The following is a 19,934-nucleotide window of genomic DNA, read 5'->3' as shown; positions in this document are numbered from 1 at the left end:
CGTGTGTCTCTCCCCTATTTCTCTCTCTGCTTTGATAACTTGCTGGGCTCCCTGGCTCCCCAGGTCCTGGCTGACTCCCCGGGCCACAGCCCCGTTGCATTTCCTGCCGTTGTCTACTCCAGGGGTGATGGAGCTGGCTTTTCCTTCCCGCCTCACCTCCTCCCCCTCCAATCATAGACCGCCAAGAGCTCTGCATCTCAGGAGTGGGATGTGCTCAAGCTTTCGCCACTCACATGGGTCCACTGGTCTTCCCAGGTTCCACTCATGGTTTAGGTATCAGAGCTGACCTTTTTCTCTAATGTCTCAAGATCTGATACTTTCTCCATCTGCTAAACGTGCCAGTGCCTGAATGACCCTCAGCCTATCAAGGCAGTGTGTATGTAAGGAAGGGGCTTCCTCTGCTGCCCCTGTGGACCATCCCACTCCAAACCATGACCTGAAAACACAGCAGGTGCCAATTCTCAGAGGCAGGGGAACACCCATTATTGGTGTCTAAGATGCACGTTATAGCATTGCTGAAATCAGGGCATTGCTAACGATTTAATTACATGGTTTAATTGGCACCATTTTTTCCTTCTCAGTGGTACATAAAATAGTGGTTCATCTTATTGTGTCTTAGATTCCATAAGCTGTAAAGCTCAAGTGCTGGTCTGGACTATAGGAAATTTTCTAAAATATGTTCAGCATGCCACTGTGCAGAGCTGTAAATTATGTGATACTAGGAAAGGCAGGAAAGAAGAGGAGAGAGAAAATTTTAAAAGACTTGGTCCCCTTCCTAAGATCTTATGACCTAATTTGTGAAACAGGGCTAAGAGAAATCTAAAAACACTTCTCAAGCAACATATGAGCAGGTGAGAGCTGAAGTGGACACCTGTGAATCTGAGGGTACATAAACACTGTTGTCTGGAACCTCAGCATCCCAGGAAGGCTTCCTGGAAGAAGTGAGCTTTGCATCTAAAAGGAAAGAAAAAATGGGCCAAAGGCTACTCTGCCTCATTTAATGGGCACACTGTTCTCAGAAGGAAATAATGTCTCCATTTTACAAGTGTTTGGATAGCGTATGAGCATCATACCCGGGATATCCACCACATAATTGAATTTGTGGCAAGGGGGCAGGAGGCTCAGGAATGACTTGAATCTCTGCTGTTGTTCACATTTCCTTTATTTCCCAAATCACTCCCTGAGAGGGTATCCACAGAGGATGGAATGTCTGGTGGTTCCTGGTCATTCTTTTTTTTGGGGGGGGCACCCCAAAGGGAAAACAGGTTTATTGCAGCTGTGGTCAGGCAATCAGTGGTTGAACTAGGCCACACGTTCCAGCTCATCCTTCTTGATAGTGTAGGAGTTGGAGGAGCCCTTGGCGGCACTGATGAGCTCGTCTGCCAGGCACTCGGCAATGGTCTTGATGTTCCGGAAGGTGGCCTCACGGGCACCTGTGCACAGCAGCCAGATGGCCTGATTCACACGGCGCGGCGGGGACACGTCCACGGCCTGCCGCCTCACTGTTCCAGCTCGCCCAATGCGGGTCGAGTCCTCCCGGGGGCCACTGTTGATGATGGCGTTCACCAGGACCTGCAGGGGGTTCTCGCCTGTGAGCAGACGGATGATCTCAAAGGCGTGCTCGATGATGCGCACAGTCATGAGCTTCTTGCCATTGTTGCGGCCATGCGTCATCATGGAGTTGGTGAGGCGCTCCACGATGGGGCGCTGCGCCTTGTGGAAGCGCTTGGCCGTGCAGCGCCCTGCACTGTGGGGCAGGTATTTGGCATACTTCTCCTTCACTGCGATGTAATCCTACAGGGAAATGCCATGGATCTGCACATCATCGGTGCTCCACTTCCCAAAGAGCTTGATGTCGGGGGTCTCTGCTACTGCAGGTGCAGCTGTCTCCCACTCCGTCATCCTGAAGGCGCAGCCGAGGCGTCTCGGCCGCTCGGCGTGGACCACGCGCGCCCTGGCACAGATGGGAAGTGTTCCTGGTCATTCTTGAGTGTTCTGCAAGGGCGCCACCATCCTGCTTGCCAACCGGGGGCTCTGCTCCTTCTGGAACTTGCCCGAGAGACAAATGGCTTACCCCACAGCCTTCTCCATGTGAGCAGAATGGGTGTGAGAGGAACCAACTGGGTGTGGGGCCTGATGGGAACATCCTGACGGAGGTCTCAGGGCCATCCATACACATCCCTTACAGGAGAAGGAAACAAGGCCCCCCAAACCCACCCAAAGGGCGATTCCAGGGAATCCCTCTCCTTCCTTCTCTCTCCCCTCCCCTGCAGACCATTCCCGACATCCTGGCTAAAACCCAGTGCCAAGAGGGGCCCTGCATAGCTGCCAGGTCCACGTACTCCAGTGGAGGATGCAGGGATATGTGCTGCTGTCCACATGTCTGAGTACAAACTGGCTTGTTGTAGTATCTACCCTTAAGTCAAGGACTGTACACACTCACCAGAGTGGGAGGAGGGGTTGCAAGATGGAGGGAAAGGGCGCGGGCAGGGAGAGGGAAGGGCCCCGCCCTGGCGCACCCACACCCATCAGCGTCTCACAGTTGGCCCTGCGCGTTACTCCCGAGCGTTAGGCTCCTCCGCACCCATCCTGTAAGCCGGTGGGGCAGGTGCCGGTCACCATCCGACAAAGGAGAAAAGCGGGCTCAGAGAAGTCAAGCTCACACGGTAAGTGGCAGGTCTAGAGATCAGGGTCTCAGTTCTCTCCGAGAAAACACACCTTTGATCCTCCCAAATTCTACCTGGGCGGGGGACAGTGGACCGCAGTACCCTCCGTACAGAAAGCTAGTAGAAGGCAACACTTACGGAACACTTTCCACTCGCCAGGCACTCACCAAGCCCTTTACACGAATTAACTCCATCCTCACCGCAACTTTACGAAGTAGGTACAGTTACTAATCCCGCTTCACCCGTAGGGCTACTGAAGCCCAGAGAAGCAGGGACTCGTCCAGGGTCGCAGAAGTTGACGAGAGAGGGAGGCGTGAGCGGGACTGGGAGGACCAGGGAGGACAGCGGAGGGCCCGGTGGTTTCCAGCCTCGCGGCGCCGGCCAGGCCCCGGCTGCCCATATAAGGCCGCGGGCGTCCTGTAACGTTTCAGGCGCATTAGGGCGCCCAGCAGACTGCAGCCTCCTCCGCGCCGAGGAATGTGTGGAATCCTCCTTCCTGACTGCCGCCCACCGCAGGGGGACTTCCCCTCCGCACCCGGGCCCCGGATTAGCCCCCGAGCGAGCCCGGAGGCCTCCCACCACTGCCTGGCCGCTGGGGGGAGCGCGGCGCCTCGGCGGAGCCGGCCGGGAGGCGGGGAGGCGACCGCGCGCCCTCACCTGCCCGGGGCGGCGCGCGCGGGCGCAGAGGAGGCGGCGGGGCGGAGGCCGGGGAGGAGCCGGGGAGGAGCCTGCGCCGGGCGGCGGCGTGGGCGCGAAGTGAAACTCCTGGAAGTTGCGGGAGCGCGGGGAGCCGCGGCGGCGGGCCGCGCGCCCATGGCTTTAAGCAAAGGGCTGCGGCTGCTCGGGCGGCTGGAGGCCTCGGGGGACAGCAGCATCCTTCTGGAGGCGCGCGGCCGCGGGGACTGCTTGCTCTTCGAGGCCGGCACGGTGGCCACGCTCGGTGAGTGCGGCAGGCGGCGCCGCCCGGGGCTCCGGGCCGGCGACTCCGCAACGGCGCCGGGGCTCGGGCTGCGCCCTGGTCCCCTGTCCCGGGGAGGATGCCGGGAGGGAAGGTCGCCTGGTCGCCGACCAGTCCCGGGCGGCGCGGAGGTGGCGGAGGCGTGGGCGTCGCACGCGCAGGGTGGCGGGTGGCCAGTTTGAATGAAGTGACGCCGGGGACGCCAGAAGACACGTGTGGCTGCTCCCGGGTGCACAGGGGTCTGCGGTCTGCGCGCCTGCCGGCGGGGTCCGTTCTTGGAGAGCCGCCTCTGGTCCCTTCTGCCCCGCGCTCCCCTGGGACCCGTTACAGATTCAAGATCATCCAGGAGGGGTGACTTAGGAGGCGGTCCGACCAAGTGCCTGGCGCTGTTTTTCTTTGGCACCTGTTGATGAAACCAGTGAATGCCCGTTCCCTTGTGATGGCCTCCTTCACTCCCGGGGAGCGGGGGGGGGGGGGGGGGGGGGGGATGGGGACGAAAGCACCGTAACATAGACTCCGGAGAAAGCGCTGATGGCACTTTTGCCTCATGTAAATACTTGGCTGAGAAGCATCAGTACTGCAAAGTATAGAACTTGGAGGCAAAAAAAAAAAAACCAAAAACCAGTGCTGGGTGTATTTGACATTAGGCGGTTGCCAAGTCAATGTATTTCACCTGTGAGCTCCAGGAAGTCTTGACACTAACATTGTGTCAAGGGCTTTAGAGACCATCTCATTTAATTTTCACAATTCTACAAAAGGACTAGTATTATCCCCATACTACAGAGGAGTAAACTGAGGCCTGAAGAGGCTAAGAAACGTGCTTGCCCAAGGTGACAAACAGCTCTACCTGACTTCCAGTGACTATTTCTGTATTGTTGTACAGTGTGCGGCTTCTTGGAATCACCTTGTTTTGTGGCTAACATTCATGATGAAGGCCAGGTAACAAAGGGAGCGAAACCAGGTAGAATTGTTAGAACTTCAACCTGAACAGTAGAGAGTAGGCTTACAACTGGTGTCCATCATCTCCCCTGTTTGTAGCTAAACAAAGCTCAGAGGAGGTTCACCAGTCCTTTAGGTAGATGACCTGTGCAGTCACGCCCACCACATTTTATAATTGAATCATCTTTTTTTTCAGATTGTATGCATCAATTCTTCAATTAGATTCTTCAGTATACATCTTGGAAGGACCATCTCTTCTCTTTCTGCTTCCCTAATCATTTCATTAGCATATAGTTATCTGGCTTGTTTTCAGTCACTTGGTTACTAAAACACATCTCCAGTATTGTCAGCACCATAAGTGTGCAGTAATCATGGATTAAATTATTATCAGATTATTCCAGTTTGTGCTCTGTCCCGAAAAGTCCAAGTTTGGTCATTTGCTAAGGTCTTGAAAGAAAACCACAAAAATCTCCATTCCATTTTAGATGTCTACTTCATACCACATGTATCAGAGCTGAGAGATTAAATTGCATGGTACAAAACTACTGCTTCATCAAAGAGATTAAAATATTATTCAGTGGGATGACAGCAACTTTAAGCAAGGTTCCTATATATTTGAATTCCTTTCAAGCCACTGGGATAAAAAGACTTTATTTTTTCAAAAGTGAAGATTTTAAAATGATTAATGAAAGGAATGCAATGCATATTTTCCGTTGGAAATTAGGTTTGGGCTGAAATCATGTACATTATGTTGGTGATTACAATAGTCTGGATTCTAGAACAGAGGGCGTAATGACAGGAATGGGCCTCAGCTCACGTGCAGTCCACATTTGTCACTTAACCTAGCATTCAATTTTCAGTAGACTTTGGGCTGAATACTTAACTTGTGAAGTCTTCTTAAATTAAGTGAAACTATTTTTATTTTGATTTATTTATTTTTTAAAACATCTTTATTGGAGTATAATTGCTCTACAATGGTGTGTTAGTTTCTGCTTTGTAACAAAGTGAATCAGCTGTACATATATCCCCATATCTCCTCCCTCTTCCGTCTCCCCCCCACCCTCCCTATCCCACCTCTCTAGGTGGTCACAAAGCACCAAGCTAATGTCCCTGTGCTATGCGGCTGCTTCCCACTAGCTATCTATTTTACTTTTGGTAATGTATATATGTACATGCCACTCTCTCACTTTGTCCCAGCTTACCCTTCCCCCTCCCCGTGTCCCCAAGTCCGTTCTCTATGTCTGCGTCTTTATTCCTGTCCTGCCCCTAGGTTCTTCAGAACCTTTTTTTGGTTTTTGTTTTTTTAGATTCCATATATATGTGTTAGCATACGGTATTTGTTTTTCTCTTTCTGACTTACTACACTCTGTATGACAGACTCTAGGTCCATCCACCTCACTGCAAATAACTTAATTTCATTTCTTTTTATGGCTGAGTAATATTCCATGTATATATGTGCCACATCTTCTTTATCCATTCATCTGTCGATGGACACTTAGGTTGCTTCCATGTCCTGGCTATTGTAAATAGAGCTGCAGTGAACACTGTGGTACATGACTCTTTAAATTATGGTTTTCTCAGGGTATATGCCCAGTAGTGGGATTGCTGGGTCGTAGGGTAGTTCTATTTTTAGTTTTTTGAGGAAACTCCATAGTGTTCTCCATAGTGGCTGTGTCAGTTTACATTCCCACCAGCAGTGCAAGAGGGCTCCCTTGTCTCCACACCCTCTCCAGAATTTATTGTTTGTAGATTTTTTGATGATGGCTATTCTGACTGGTGTGAGGTGATAACTCATTGTAGTTTCGATTTGCATTTCTCTAATGATTAGTGATGTTGAGCATCCTTTCATGTGTTTGTTGGCCATCTGTATATCTTCTTTGGAGAAATGTCTATTTAGGTCTTCTGGCCATTTTTGGATTGGGTTGTTTCTTTGTTTTTTTGATATTGAGCTGCATGAGCTGCTTGTAAATTTTGGAGATTAGTCCTTTGTCAGTTGCTTCATTTGCAAATATTTTCTCCCATTCTGAGGGTTGTCTTTTTGTCTTGTTTATGGTTTCCTTTGCTGTGCAAAAGCTTTTAAGTTTCATTAGGTCCCATTTGTTTATTTTTGTTTTTATTTCCATTTCTCTAGGAGGTGGGTCAAAAAGGATCTTGCTGTGATTTATGCCATAGAGTGTTCTGCCTGTGTTTTCCTCTAAGAGTTTTATAGTGTCTGGCCTTACATTTAGGTCTTTAATCCATTTTGAGTTCATTTTTGTGTGTGGTGTTAGGGAGTGTTCTAATTTCATTCTTTTACATGTAGCTGTCCAGTTTTCCTAGCACCACTTATTGAAGAGGCTGTCTTTTCTCCATTGTATATTCTTGCTTCCTTTATCAAAAATAAGGTGACCATATGTACATGGGTTTATCGCTGGGCTTTCTATCTTGTTCCGTTGATCTATATTTCTGTTTTTGTGCCAGTACCGTACTGTCTTGATTACTGTAGCTTTGTAGTGTAGTCTGAAGTCTAGGAGCCTGATTCCTCCAGCTCTGTTTTTCTTTCTCCAGATTGCTTGGACTATTCAGGGTCTTTTGTGTTTCCATACAAATTGTGAAATTTTTTGTTCTGGTTCTATGAAAAATGCCATTGATAGTTTGATAGGGATTACACTGAATCTGTAGATTGCTTTGGGCAGTATAGTCATTTTCACAATGTTGATTCTTCCAATCCAAGAACATGGTATATCTCTCCATCTGTTCGTATCATCTTTAATTTCTTTCATCAGTGTCTTATAGTTTTCTGCATACAGGTCTTTTGTCTCCTTAGGTAGGTTTATTCCTAGGTATTTTATTTTTTTTTGTTGCAATGGTAAATGGGAGTGTTTCCTTAATTTCTCTTGCAGATTTTTCATCATTAGTATATAGGAATGCAAGAGATTTCTGTGCATTAATTTGTATCCTGCTACTTTACCAAATTCATTGATTAGCTCTAGTAGTTTTCTGGTAGCATCTTTAGGATTCTCTATGTATAGTATCATGTCATCTGCAAACAGTGACAGCTTTACTTCTTCTTTTCCAATTTGGATTCCTTTTATTTCTTTTTCTTCTCTGATTGCTGTGGCTAAAACTTCCAAAACTATGTTGAATAATAGTGGTGAGAGTGGACAACCTTGTCTTGTTCCTGATCTTAGAAGAAATGGTTTCAGTTTTTCACCATTGTGAATGATGTTTGCTGTGGATTTGTCATATATGGTCTTTATTATGTTGAGGTAAGTTCCCTCTGTGCCTACTTTCTGCAGGGTTTTTATCATAAATGGGTGTTGAATTTTGTCAAAAGCTTTCTCTGCATCTACTGAGATGATCATATGGTTTTTCTCCTTCAGTTTGTGAATATGGTTTATCACATTGATTGATTTGCATATATTGAAGAATTCTTGCATTCCTGGAATAAACCCCACTTGATCATGGTGTATGATCCTTTTAATGTGCTGTTGGATTCTGTTTGCTAGTATTTTGTTGAGGAGTTTTGCATGTATGTTCATCAGTGATATTGGCCTGTAGTTTTCTTTCTTTGTGACATCTATGTCTGGTTTTGGTATCAGGGTGATGGTGGCCTCAAAGAATGAGTTTGGGAGTGTTCCTCCCTGTGCTATATTTTGGAAGAGTTTGAGAAGGATAGGTGTTAGCTCTTCTCTAAATGTTTGATAGAATTCGCCTGTGAAGCCATCTGGTCCTGGGAGTTTGTTTGCTGGAAGATTTTTAATCACAGTCTCAATTTCAGTGCTTGTGATTGTTCTGTTTATATTTTCTACTTCTTCCTGGTTCAATCTCAGAAGGTTGTGCTTTTCTAAGAATTTGTCCATTTCTTCCAGGTTTTCCATTTTATTGGCATGTAGTTGCTTATAGTAATCTCTCATGATCCTTTTTATTTCTGCAATGTCAGTTGTTACTTCTCCTTTTTCATTTCTAATTCTATTGATTTAAGTCTTCTCCCTTTTTTTCTTGATGAGTCTGGCTAATGGTTTATCAATTTTGTTTATTTTCTCAAAGAACCAGCTTTTAGTTTTATTGATCTTTGCTATCGTTTCCTTCATTTCTTTTTCATTTATTTCTGCTCTGATCATTATGATTTCTTTCCTTCCGCTAACTTTGGGGTTTTTTTGTTCTTTTTTCTCTAATTGCTTTAGGTATAAGGTTAGGTTGTTTGAGATTTTTTTGTTTCTTGAGGTAGGATTGTATTGCTATAAGCTTCCCTCTTAGAACTGCTTTTGCTGCATCCCATAGGTTTTGGGTCATTGTGTTTTCATTGTCATTTGTTTCTAGGTATTTTTTGACTTCCTCTTGATTTCTTCAGTGATCTCTTGGTTATTTAGTAGTGTGTTGTTTAGCCTCCATGTGTTTGTAGTTTTTACAGATTTTTTCCTGTAATTGATATCTAGTCTCACAGCGTAGTGGTCGGAAAAGGTACTTGATATGATTTCAGTTTTCTTAAATTTACCAAGGCTTGATTTGTGACCTAAGACATGATCTATCCTGGAGAATGTTCCATGAGCACTTGAGAAGAAAGTGTATTCTGTTGTTTTTGGATGGAATGTCCTATGAATATCAATTAAGTCCATCTTGTTTAATGTATCATTAGAACTTGTGTTTCCTTATTTATTTTCATTTTGAATGATCTGTACATTGGTGAAAGTGGGAAGTTAAACTCCCCTGCTATTATTGTGTCACTGTCGATTTCCACTTTTATGGCTGTTAGCATTTGCCTTATGTATTGAGGTGCTCCTATGTTGGATGCATAAATATTTACAATTGTTATATCTTCTTTGATTGATCCCTTGATCATTATGTAGTGTCCTTCTCTGTCTCTTGTAATAGTCTTTATTTTAAAGTCTATTTTGTGTGATATGAGAATTGCTACTCCAGCATTCTTTTGATTTCCATTTGCATGGAATATCTTTTTCCATCCCCTCACTTTCAGTCTGTATGTGTTCCTAGGTCTGAAGTGGGTCTCTTGTAAACAGCATATATACAGGTCTTGTTTTTGTATCCGTTCAACCAGTCTATGTCTTTTGGTTGGAACATTTAATCCATTTACATTTAAGGTAGTTATCAATATGTATGTTCCTATTATCATTTTGTTAATTGTTTTCGGTTTGTTATTGCAGGTCTTTTCCTTCTCTTGTGTTTCCTGCCTAGAGAATTTCCTTTAGCATTTGTTGTAAAGCTGGTTTGGTGGTGCTGAACTCTCTTAGCTTTTGCTTGTCTGTAAAGGTTTTAATTTCTCCATCGAATCTGACTGAGATCCTTGCTGGGTAGAGTAATCTTGATTGTAGGTTTTTCCCTTTCATCACTTTAAATATATTCCGCCACTCCCTTCTAGCTTGTAGAGTTTCTGCTGAAAGATCAGCTCTTAACCTTATGGGCATGCCCTTGTATGTTATTTATTTTTTGTTTTTCCCTTGCTGCTTTTAATATTTTTTCTTTGTATTTAATTTTTGATAGTTTTATTAACATGTGTCTTGGCGTGTTTCTCCTTGGTTTTATTCTGTATGGGACTCTCTGTGCTTCCTGGACTTGATTGACTATTTCCTTTCCCATATTAGGGAAGTTTTCAACTATAATCTCTTCAAATATTTTGTCAGTCCCTTTCTTTTTCTCTTCTTCTGGGACCCCTATAATTCGAATGTTGGTGTGTTTAATGTTGTCCCAGAAGTCTCTGAGACTGTCCTCAATTCTTTTCATTCTTTTTCTTTATTCTGCTCTGTGGTAGTTATTTCCACTATTTTATCTTCCAGGTCATTTATCCGTTCTTCTGCCTCAGTTATTCTGCTATTGATTCCTTGTAGAGAATTTTTAATTCCATTTTTTGTGTTGTTCATTACTGTTTGTTTGGTCTTTAGTTCTTCTAGGTCCTTGTTAAATGTTTCTTGTATTTTCTCCATTCTGTTTCCAAGAATTTGGATCATCTCTCCTATCATTACTCTGAATTCTTTTTCAGGTAGACTGCCTATTTCTCTTCATTTGTTTGGTCTGGTGGGTTTTTACCTTGCTCCTTCATCTGCTGTGTGTTTCTGTGTCTTCTCATTTTGCTTAACTTACTGTGTTTGGGGTCTCCTTTTTGCAGGCTGCAGGTTCGTAGTTCCCGTTGTTTTTGGTGTCTGCCCCCAGTGGCTAAGGTTGGTTCAGTGGGTTGTGTAGGCTTCCTGGTTTAGGGGACTGGTGCCAGCGTTCTGGTGGATGACGCTGGATCTTGTCTTACTGGTGGGCAGGACCACATCTGGTGGTGTGTCTTGGGGTGTCTGTGGACTTATTATGATTTTAGGCAGCCTCTCTGCTAATGGGTGGGGTTGTGTTCCTGTCTTGCTAATTGTCTGGCATAGGGTGTCCAACGCTGTAGCTTGCTGGTCATTGAGTGGAGCTGGGTCTTAGTATTGAGATGGAGATCTCTGGAGAGCTTTCACCATTTGATATTATGTGGAGCCGGGGAGGTCTCTGGTGGACCAGTGTCCTGAACTTAGCTCTCCTGCCTCAGAGGCACAGGCCTGACACCTAGCTGGAGCACCAAGACCTTGTCAGCCACATAGCTCAGAAGAAAAGGGAGAAAACAAAAAAGAAAATAAATAAACAAAGTTATTAAAATGAAACATTAAAAAAATTATTAAAAATAAAAAAATTTTAAAGTAATTAAAAGAAAAAGAAAGAAGAGCAATCAAACCAAAAAACAAATCCACCAATGGTAACAAGCGATAAAAACTATACGAAAAAAACCCCACAAAAAACAGACAGACAGAACTCTAGGACAAGTGGTAAAAGCAAGGCTATACCGACAAAATCACATAAAGAAGCATACACATACACACTCACAAAAAGAGAAAAAGGAAAAAAGAATTATATATATATGTTAAAAAAAAAAGGAAGAGAGCAACCAAATCAATAAACAAATCTACCATTGTTAATAAATTCTAAATACTAAACTATGATAAACACAACACCAGAAACAAATTAGATGGAGAAAGCAAACCCTAAGTCTACAGTTGCTCCCAAAGTCCACCACCTCAATTTGGGATGATTCATTGTCTATTCAGGTATTCCACAGATGCAGGTACATCAAGTTGATTGTGGAGCTTTAATCCGCTGCTCCTGAGGCTGCTGGGAGAGATTTCCCTTTCGCTTCTTTGTTTGCAGAGCTCCTGGGGTTCAGCTTTGGATTTGGACCCGCCTCTGTGTGTAGGTCACCTGAGGGCATCTGTTCTTGGCTCAGACAGGGCGGAGTTAAAGGAGCAGCTGATTAGGGGGCTCTGGCTCACTCAGGCCGGTGGGGAGGGAGGGGTACAGATGCGGGGTGAGCCTGCACGTCGCACTAGCCTGAGGCGCGCCATGCGTTCTCCCAGGGAAGTTGTCCCTGGATCCCGGGACCCTGGCGTTGGCGGGCTGCACAGCCTCCCGGGAGGGGAGGTGTGGAGAGTGACCTGTGCTCGCACACAGGATTTTTGGTGGTGGCAGCAGCAGCCTTAGCGTCTCATGCCCGTCTCTGGAGCTCGTTTAGGCAGTACTCTGAATCCCCTGTCCTCGTGCACTCCGAAACAATGGTCTCTTCAAGTGAAACTATTTTTAAAAGGCAGCTGTAGCATTTGGTGATGTTGCTGGTCCAGAGAAGGATTGTGGGAGCCTTCTGTTACTAGAAAGCTGTTGTCTCAGACTTTTAGAGTATTCTAAACACATCACAGTTGGATAGACCGGCTCTGAACTTGAAATTCCCATCTGTGTTCTAAAGGTCTAGCTTTTTGCTTTCCTTTTCTGGATAAGGTTAAGAGTGCTTTCATTTTTTTCCCCCAAGAAGGTTGCAGTCTCTACTTTTGCGAGGGGCAGTACACCTCTGGCAGCTGGCAAAGCTGGCAGTGGAACCCTGGCCATTCCATGAGGTTCAAGGTTGGGGGCAGCTTACTTTTCACATCAGCTGTGGTTTCCTGTGATGGGTCTCCCCAGTGAGGAATGAGAGGTCAAGCGGACTTAAGTCGAGGGTTTATTCCCACTGTCGAGGGCAGTGGTTTCTCCCTGGCCCCCGAGTGGTCCTAAATTCTGTGCAGCTGTGCGGCAGGTGCACGTTGCTGCTTTTACGGGGACTGGCGGGCGAGCTGGGTGGGCCCAACAGGCATAAGCACAGCTCTTCAAGGCACATTTCAACCCGTAAGGATCATACCTTGAAAAGGCTTCCCAGGGAAAGGGGCTCACCTTTGCTTGATGTTTTCAGGCAGTGCTGAGATAGGAGCTTGGGTTGGGTGGTGAGTTTAGGAAAAACTGATGATCGTTGATTGGCCGATTTCTAGGTTAGTCCTATTCCAACGTGACTTAGGCGGCCACCCTAAGGGTGCAGGTTTGCTGGAGGAATACTTCCAAGTTCCAGCTTCTAAAAGAATTAGGTTGAGAATCTGTCTTTAATGTGGATCAGCGGGAACAGGAATTCCAGAGGCAGAAAAGCCAAACAGGTTGGCACCAATTTCAAAGGTTTTTATAAAGTTTTCTCGATGACCTGATTCAACGGTAGGAGGCATCTCAAGTATAGATACAAAGCCAGAGCCTGGAACCGTTCCCCTGGGTCTGCCGTCCACAGTTAACACACAGATGTTCTCTTATTTGTGTACTGGGACAAAAAGCGCTTGCCGTCTTGTCTCTCTTGGTCGCTTTTAGACGTCGTGCAGACCAGATGAAGGGAACTGTGCCTGTTGTTCATGCATTTCGTCCATTTTTAGAGCCAGCAGCAATGCTCCAGAGTTCTCCAGACAGCCCCCCAGGAAGGGTGGTCTGCAAGTGCGTGTGTGTTTACACGTGGGTGTGAGTCGTGCAGCCCTGCCTCTCCCACCCCCAGCTGTGCATGCCGTGAAGCAGGGAGCGGGATGGGCAGGAGGCTCCGCGAGACTTAATGAAGCTAATTAGTGAGTGTCCCGAAATTACCTGAGCTGCTGGGGGAAGAGGTCCCGTGTGAACACGGGCCTGGGTTCTCCCAGCTGCTGTGGGAGAGGCCACAGTGTCAAGTTTTGTTTGACTTGGAGACGTGGCCATGGAGCCGAGCAAGGCTCTGTGTAAACTGCCACCTTGGCCACTTTGTCAGGCTTCGTGGCCTGGGTTTATTCGGTCCGTGACTTGAAGTTTGACCTGCCTGAGGGCATCTGAGAGAGTCGAGCGAATCCTCCTGGGTGACATCCTGCTGGGGGCTTCCGGCTCCGGTCTTGGGAAGCCTGGGTGGTGACCCCAGGTCGCAGCGGCCTGTTGTGTCCGTGGCTCACGAACAGGCCTTCCCCAGGTGTAGATTTGCTCCTCGTAAGGTTGACAAGATGGCAAACTGAGCAAGTGTGCTTCTGCCTGGCTTTTTTTTTGTAACTCACCAGGAGGAATGGGATATCAGATCTCGCCAGGCTCCTTTTTTGGGCTGCGTGGCTCCAAAACTTTTCCTTTAACTGTGAAAATGTTCAGATGTACACAAAAGTGGAAGGAAAAAGGAATCTGCTGTACCTGTCACTCACTGTGGATGGCTATCAGTACAGTTCAAGTCTATGTCACCCGTCCCTGTATTTTATATGAAAAATAAATTTCCTGAAATTTAGTTGGTGTATTGCCAGCAAGGTTTTAATTAATTTGGCTTGGCTTTTTTTTTTTTTCTTCCTGACTTGCATTTGTATGTGTGTAAGTTCAGATTTACTTGATGGATTGAAATGTGACCAACAACAGAAGTGGGGGTGTGAATTGATTCTGAGACTCTGGCCAAGATACATTTTTTTTTTTTTTTTTTGTGGTATGTGGGCCTCTCACTGTCGTGGCCTCTCCCGTTGTGGAGCACAGGCTCCGGATGCGCAGGCCCAGCGGCCAAGGCTCACGGGCCCGGGATCTTCCCGGATTGGGGCACGAACCCATGTCCCCTGCATCGGCAGGCAGACTCTCAACCACTGCGCCACCAGGGAAGCCCCAAGATACATTTTTAAGAGTGAAGTGATCACACGGAAAGAGTAAACCACAGCCTGGAAGAGCCGGGTGTCCCCCCTCTTGGGACAGCATTGATAGGCTCGAAGGAGATGGTCTGGACCCAGTGGAAGTACTGCCCCTAGACCACGGCAAGAGGGGGGGCTTCCCTGGTGGCGCAGTGGGTGAGAGTCCGCCTGCCGATGCAGGGGACACGGGTTCGTGCCCCGGTCCGGGAAGATCCCACATGCCGCGGAGCAGCTGGGCCCGTGAGCCATGGCCGCTGGGCCTGTGCGTCCAGAGCCTGTGCTCCACAACGGGAGAGGCCACAACAGTGAGAGGCCCGTGTACCACAAAAAAAAAAAAAAAAAAAAAAGAGGGGGCCTTGCCCTGTGCCTCTCACCAGAATGAGGAGTTGGGCCAAGGGGCTGTGTCCCGTGCTGTTTGTGGCCCTCTCCCTGACTACCTCTGGACCACAGTCCGGGTACACAGGATCCTGGAATCTCCTGCATAAATGGTGCCCAGCCTGCATCCAGCCTGCTCTGGTCTCCTCCCAGGGCCCCCGACAGACTGTGCAGTGGGTGTGTCTACCCAGGTCTGGAGGAGGGGTAGCAAGGGTGCAGGGTGTGAGTGGAAGTGGACGCACAGTTGCTGGGGTGTCCTCAGGTGTGTGCACGAGGCCCCTACAAGGTGGTATGAAGCCCAGAGGGGGCTGGGATCGGTGGAAGGAAAAGGGGGCCAGGCTGGGGGCGGCTCTCCCTCCTGGGCGCATTCTGGGCCTGGCCTTCCGGTTAGTCCCGGGCGTGTCCTTCTCAAGCCAAAGAATAAAACATATTTTACTTAACAGTTTGTGATCTTGATTGAAACCTTACAAATAGCTCCACGCAGGGGGTGCAGGGCTCCGACGGTACCCGGCTCAGACCCTGGAGGTGTGAGGCCAGGCGTGCCGAGGTCTTACTCTGGGGCGTTCCTTGGGCACCCAGGCACCCCTTTGTGATTTGTGGTTGCTCAGCTTCTGTTGATGGACGGTGTCACCTTTTCACCTGAGGATGATGTTTCTTTCCCCACTCAAAGTGTCCTTAAAGCCCTGGCAAACTGCCCCAGGCTCAGACCTGGGAATTAGATTGGGGTCCCTATTATTAGGGTGTGTGTGGTGGCCAGCCCATCTCCAGGGGAAAATCAAATCAGGCTGGCAAAGGTGCGTGCACCAAAGTAAGCTGAGGGCTTGAAAGCGAGGCCCTAGCGCTGCGCTGGCGTCTCCAGGCTGCAGTTACAGTGGGCGCTTTGCTAGATGGCGGATTCTCAGCGAAAGTCAACACAAAACAGCCCAGTTACAGGCATTTCCTGTTTCAAGGACTTGCTGGAAGGAGACCTGGGACCCTGTTACGTAAATGTAAGTCATTTTTGAGGACACTTTAATGAAACCCTTAAAAACATGCCCGTCCTTGATCCAGTATTCTATGGGTAGACTATCTCAGGAAATACACACATGAACTCATTTTGCTTCAAGGATACGTATTGCAAAGTGTTTTGAATTTTCGGCTGGTCAGGTAAGCGTTGGTTCACTTGGTCATAATAGCTAACACTTGCGCTTACCACGCACCCGGCACTGTTTGTGGTTTATATGTATTGACTTATTCAGTCCTCACAAAGAGGCAGGTCCTAATCATCTCCATTTACACTTGGAGAAACTGAGGCACGGGGAAGTGTAAGAACTTGCATGAGGTTCTGTTTCTAGTTAGTGGCCGAGCTGTGATTTGAACAAGTCCAGGAGGCTCCAGAGAGCAGTCTGTTTGCTAAAATCCCATGCTTAGAAAACAAGAAATTTCAGTGTGTGTATGAAAAACACCAGCAGTGTCCTGTTGTCTCTCTGCTTATCTTGGGTTTCAAAACACACGTGTAGTCAGTGGAGAGAAGGGCTGCCGGTGAGTGTGAGCATCACATGGCATCCCGACTGGCTTTCCATCTGACACCTTTTTATAGCGGGGTGTTCAGGCTTGGGGAAGCAGTCACCCACTTTGCGAGCAGTGCGTGTGATATTACAAGGGGGAGATCTTCAAGAGAAGTGTGTGGGCTTCAGTCCTGTGTTCTAGCAGAGCTGAGGCTTGTGTCGGGGCTTGTCCTTCTGAGTGGATGTCCCGACACCTAGAACAGGGCCTGGTTAGGACTCAAGGCTCTGAAGGAAGTGCTGGGTTCCTCGGTGTAGAGGTGGCAGTGGACCCCAGGCTCCCCAAGGACGTGCATCTCGATGTGAGGACAGTCAAACAGATGACACGTTGGTGTCGTCCTGAACCTCTCCTCAATTTGGAGTGGGGAAAGGTTCCTGAGTGAGTGTGCTGGGCGCCCTGCACACTTCCTGTCCTCCTGTCCTGTATCTTCCTGTCCTCTGTTCTGGGGCCCTGAGGACGGCTCTGCCACGTGGGTGGATAGACTGCTTTGCACCCAAGGTGGGCACTGGGCACATGTTGTGGAGCACAGGGCCCCGTCCAGGAAGGCTGGATGCATCTGGCCAGGTGCTGGGGGGCAGCAGTCTGAACTCGGGGCATAGGAAGCTGGAGGGTTGCCATTTGCTTATATAGCTTCTTGGTTCAGAAAATGACTCCGGGTGGGAGGATTCACTGAGCATATTAGCTGTGGAGGGTGGGCAGAACAGCTCCTTCCGGTGGCCCAGTTCATGCGAGCAATTCCAAAGTATGAATGCAGAAGGCTGAACTTAATTTTAAGGCAGTTTTTTGAGGATATGGGACTCTCCCGGCGAGGCTTCTGTAACATCACGGGAGCTGGTACTTAATTCTGTTCCTGCATCTGTGCCCATTTCCGCCCCTCCACCCCCCCTCCCCAGGCTGCTGGGGCGTGATGGGGCCGTCCCCCCGGCCCACCTGCTGGACCCTTGTGCTCTACTCTCCGACTCTTTCTTGTGTGTTTCACTGGAACCATATCCTCCCTGAGAACAGGGCATCGTCTTCTGCCACTTCTGCTCTTTGACAAGGTCTGAGGTGATGCCCAGGGCAAAACACGTGGTAAGAAAGGAAGAGGGACTTTTCCTATGCCCTTTAAAGCACTGTGAGGTCTCATGGAGCAGAACTTGGGCCACCAAATGCTCTCCCACTTACCGTGTTGACGTGGGATTTGGGGGTGGGGTAGGGAGAGGGCAGCGTGTTCAGGACTGATGCTCAGACCCAGCGGAGGACTGGGATGGGCCGGTCACCCATCAAGAGCGAGGAAAATGGCCACATTTAAGGTGAGCATAATGTACGGCTTATCTCCGCTGGCCGGCTGCCTTTTTGTATTCAACTTGTACCGACATTCCTGACAGGTGGTAGTAATCTGTACTCAGAAAAAGCAAACTCCTTTCCTCAGGTCTGACCCTGGAATGTTCTAGTGATAAGTCCTCCAAACCCTTCATCTGTTCCCTTACCTGAAGACCTGAATTCTAGCCCTGACTCCTTAAGCTCTTCCTTAGCTGGGGGAATTTAGTTAATTCCCCCAGGCCTCAGAATCCTAATCTGAAAACAAATGCATGACAACCTCTTCTGGCTTCCCTACGCTCAGATTCCATGTGTCTTTAAAAAAACAAAACAAAACAAAGAGTTAAACACTAAGCATGAGCAAATAAGAAACACCCCTACTTTACACACCTAGTTAAAATTATAAACCACCCAGAAATTTGAGAAATGACCTGGCAGAGTAAGATCTAAGATGGCTCAGATCTAAGTCTGAGCTAAACTTAGGAATCTGACGCTATACATTTTTTATTGGAGACTTATGAATTAATTAAAATGCATGAAATTCTCTCTCTTGATTCTGCCCCTTTACTGTAACCAGCCCCAAAAAATTTTAAGCCATAACAATTTAAGCTTAAATTAGGAACATACGGTATTTATTGAACTAAGCTATGCTAATTGAGTAGCTCTTTTAGCAGATTCTTATTAGTATCCACTGGCATTCTGAAAATCACACCTTTCCTCATACTGAATAACATGTTTTTAACAATCTGGATTGGAGTGGGGCAAGTGGTGCGTCTGGGGGTGAGTGGGCTTGTTTGTCTGTGTTGATTGCCTATACATTGCATGGACTTCGCTTCACCATGAATCTTATCCGTGGCTGATAAATATTGTATGTTGGAAAAACTCTTTAATCAGAGATGGTCCTCTGCCGCTCCTGCTTCCCGACCAGGCAGAGCTGAGGTCAGGCGGAGCTGAGCTGGATCCTGCTGGCGGAGGGGAGTGATGGAAGGCTATCAGTTGCAGCAGCAGTGCACAGGCTCCAGCTTAACAGAACAGTGACACTCGCCTCACGGCCTGTGTCAACAATGGACTTGTTTGTTTTCATTTAAATGGTGTGGATAGAGAAAGGAATATTGGAACACGAGGGCTGGAAATAACTTGCCATCCACTCAGGCCTGAGCCAGGCACTTATAACAATGTCCATCTGCCTAGTGGCACCTGCTTCTCTTTTCACTGGGACCACTAGGAGGGGAGGACCCCTTGGACCAGGGAGGAGGAGCCTGTGGACCAGGAGGGGAGGAGCCTGTGGACCAGGGAGAAGGAGCCTGTGGACTAGGAGGGGAGGAGCCTGTGGACCAGGGAGGAGGAGCCTGTGGACCAGGAGGGGAGGAGCCTGTGGACCAGGGAGGAGGAGCCTGTGGACCAGGAGGGGAGGAGCCTGTGGACCAGGGCCCTATGCTGCTGGACGAGGGGGCAAGAGCCATGGTTAGAGCACATCTGTGGGGGTAACACAAGAGGGCCAGCAGTAGAGCTGCAGGAGTGGAATTCCATGTTGAAACTGTAGGTCTCTGGAGTGGACAAACAGAATCTTACACTTCCCATTTCTAAGGGCTACTTTCTGCTTTCTCCAGACACAGTGCTTGGAGTGAGGACTCAGAGATTTCGTCTGATAGTATAAACTGATTTTAACCAGAAGTAACAGAACTTTATTGCTATTATTCTTTAAGTTTTGCTGTTTGTTGACAGGGAAAGAGGTATGATGTCCATTAGGGTGTTAAGAATATTGACATTTGCAAAGACCCCAGGAGTCTGGGATGGGAACACAGGGGAAAGGTCCAGGCCTCCGTGCCAGCTTCTGGGGTGAGGTGGTGAGGTGGGAGGGCTGGGAGAGGCGGGCTGAACTCCTGTCCCCTCCCAAGCTCCCCTGCTTTCCAAGCTGCGACTGTGGGTCTGAATCTGTCCAGAGGGGACGCTTTTTACTAATTCACAGAAAGGCACCATGCCAGCTGGAGACTGCCCTGGAAAAGTGGACAGGTCACGGCCTTTTCTAACTCATGTGGTAGTGATAAAATTTTAGTCCAGCCACAGAACTGGAACAAATGACCTCAGACACATATATGGAGCGAGAAATTGTAATGAAATACCACTGCCTGCACAGGGATGGCTCCAAGACTTCAGGGGTTTCTGGGTGTGTGTCTGATTTCAGCAGCG

At 47.8% G+C, this 19,934-nt stretch overlaps 1 protein-coding gene and 1 pseudogene across 5 annotated transcripts in view; one reads left to right on the top strand and one right to left on the bottom strand.

The window, feature by feature from the left end:
• Nucleotides 1–1,144: 1,144 nt before the first annotated feature.
• Nucleotides 1,145–3,300, bottom strand: LOC137204398 (small ribosomal subunit protein uS7-like; annotated as a pseudogene).
• Nucleotides 3,301–3,395: 95 nt separating this feature from the next.
• The window catches only part of SYNJ2 (synaptojanin 2), a 100,288-nt gene continuing 83,749 nt past the window's right edge, over nt 3,396–19,934 (top strand). For 4 of the 5 annotated variants that reach the window (XM_067701666.1, XM_067701664.1, XM_067701668.1 and 1 more), the window contains exon 1: nt 3,397–3,606. In XM_067701666.1, coding sequence (XP_067557767.1) covers nt 3,480–3,606 — 127 coding nt within the window. In that variant the 5' untranslated portion in view covers nt 3,397–3,479. Of the gene's footprint in view, nt 3,607–19,934 lie in introns of all 5 variants that reach the window. The other variant, XM_067701665.1, reaches the window with a different exon arrangement.

Source organism: Pseudorca crassidens, chromosome 13 (assembly GCF_039906515.1).
Source record: "Pseudorca crassidens isolate mPseCra1 chromosome 13, mPseCra1.hap1, whole genome shotgun sequence".
Classification (NCBI taxonomy): domain Eukaryota; kingdom Metazoa; phylum Chordata; class Mammalia; order Artiodactyla; family Delphinidae; genus Pseudorca; species Pseudorca crassidens.
The sequence above is the reverse complement of the archived record's forward strand: the minus strand, read 5'-3'. Positions and strand labels throughout refer to the sequence as shown.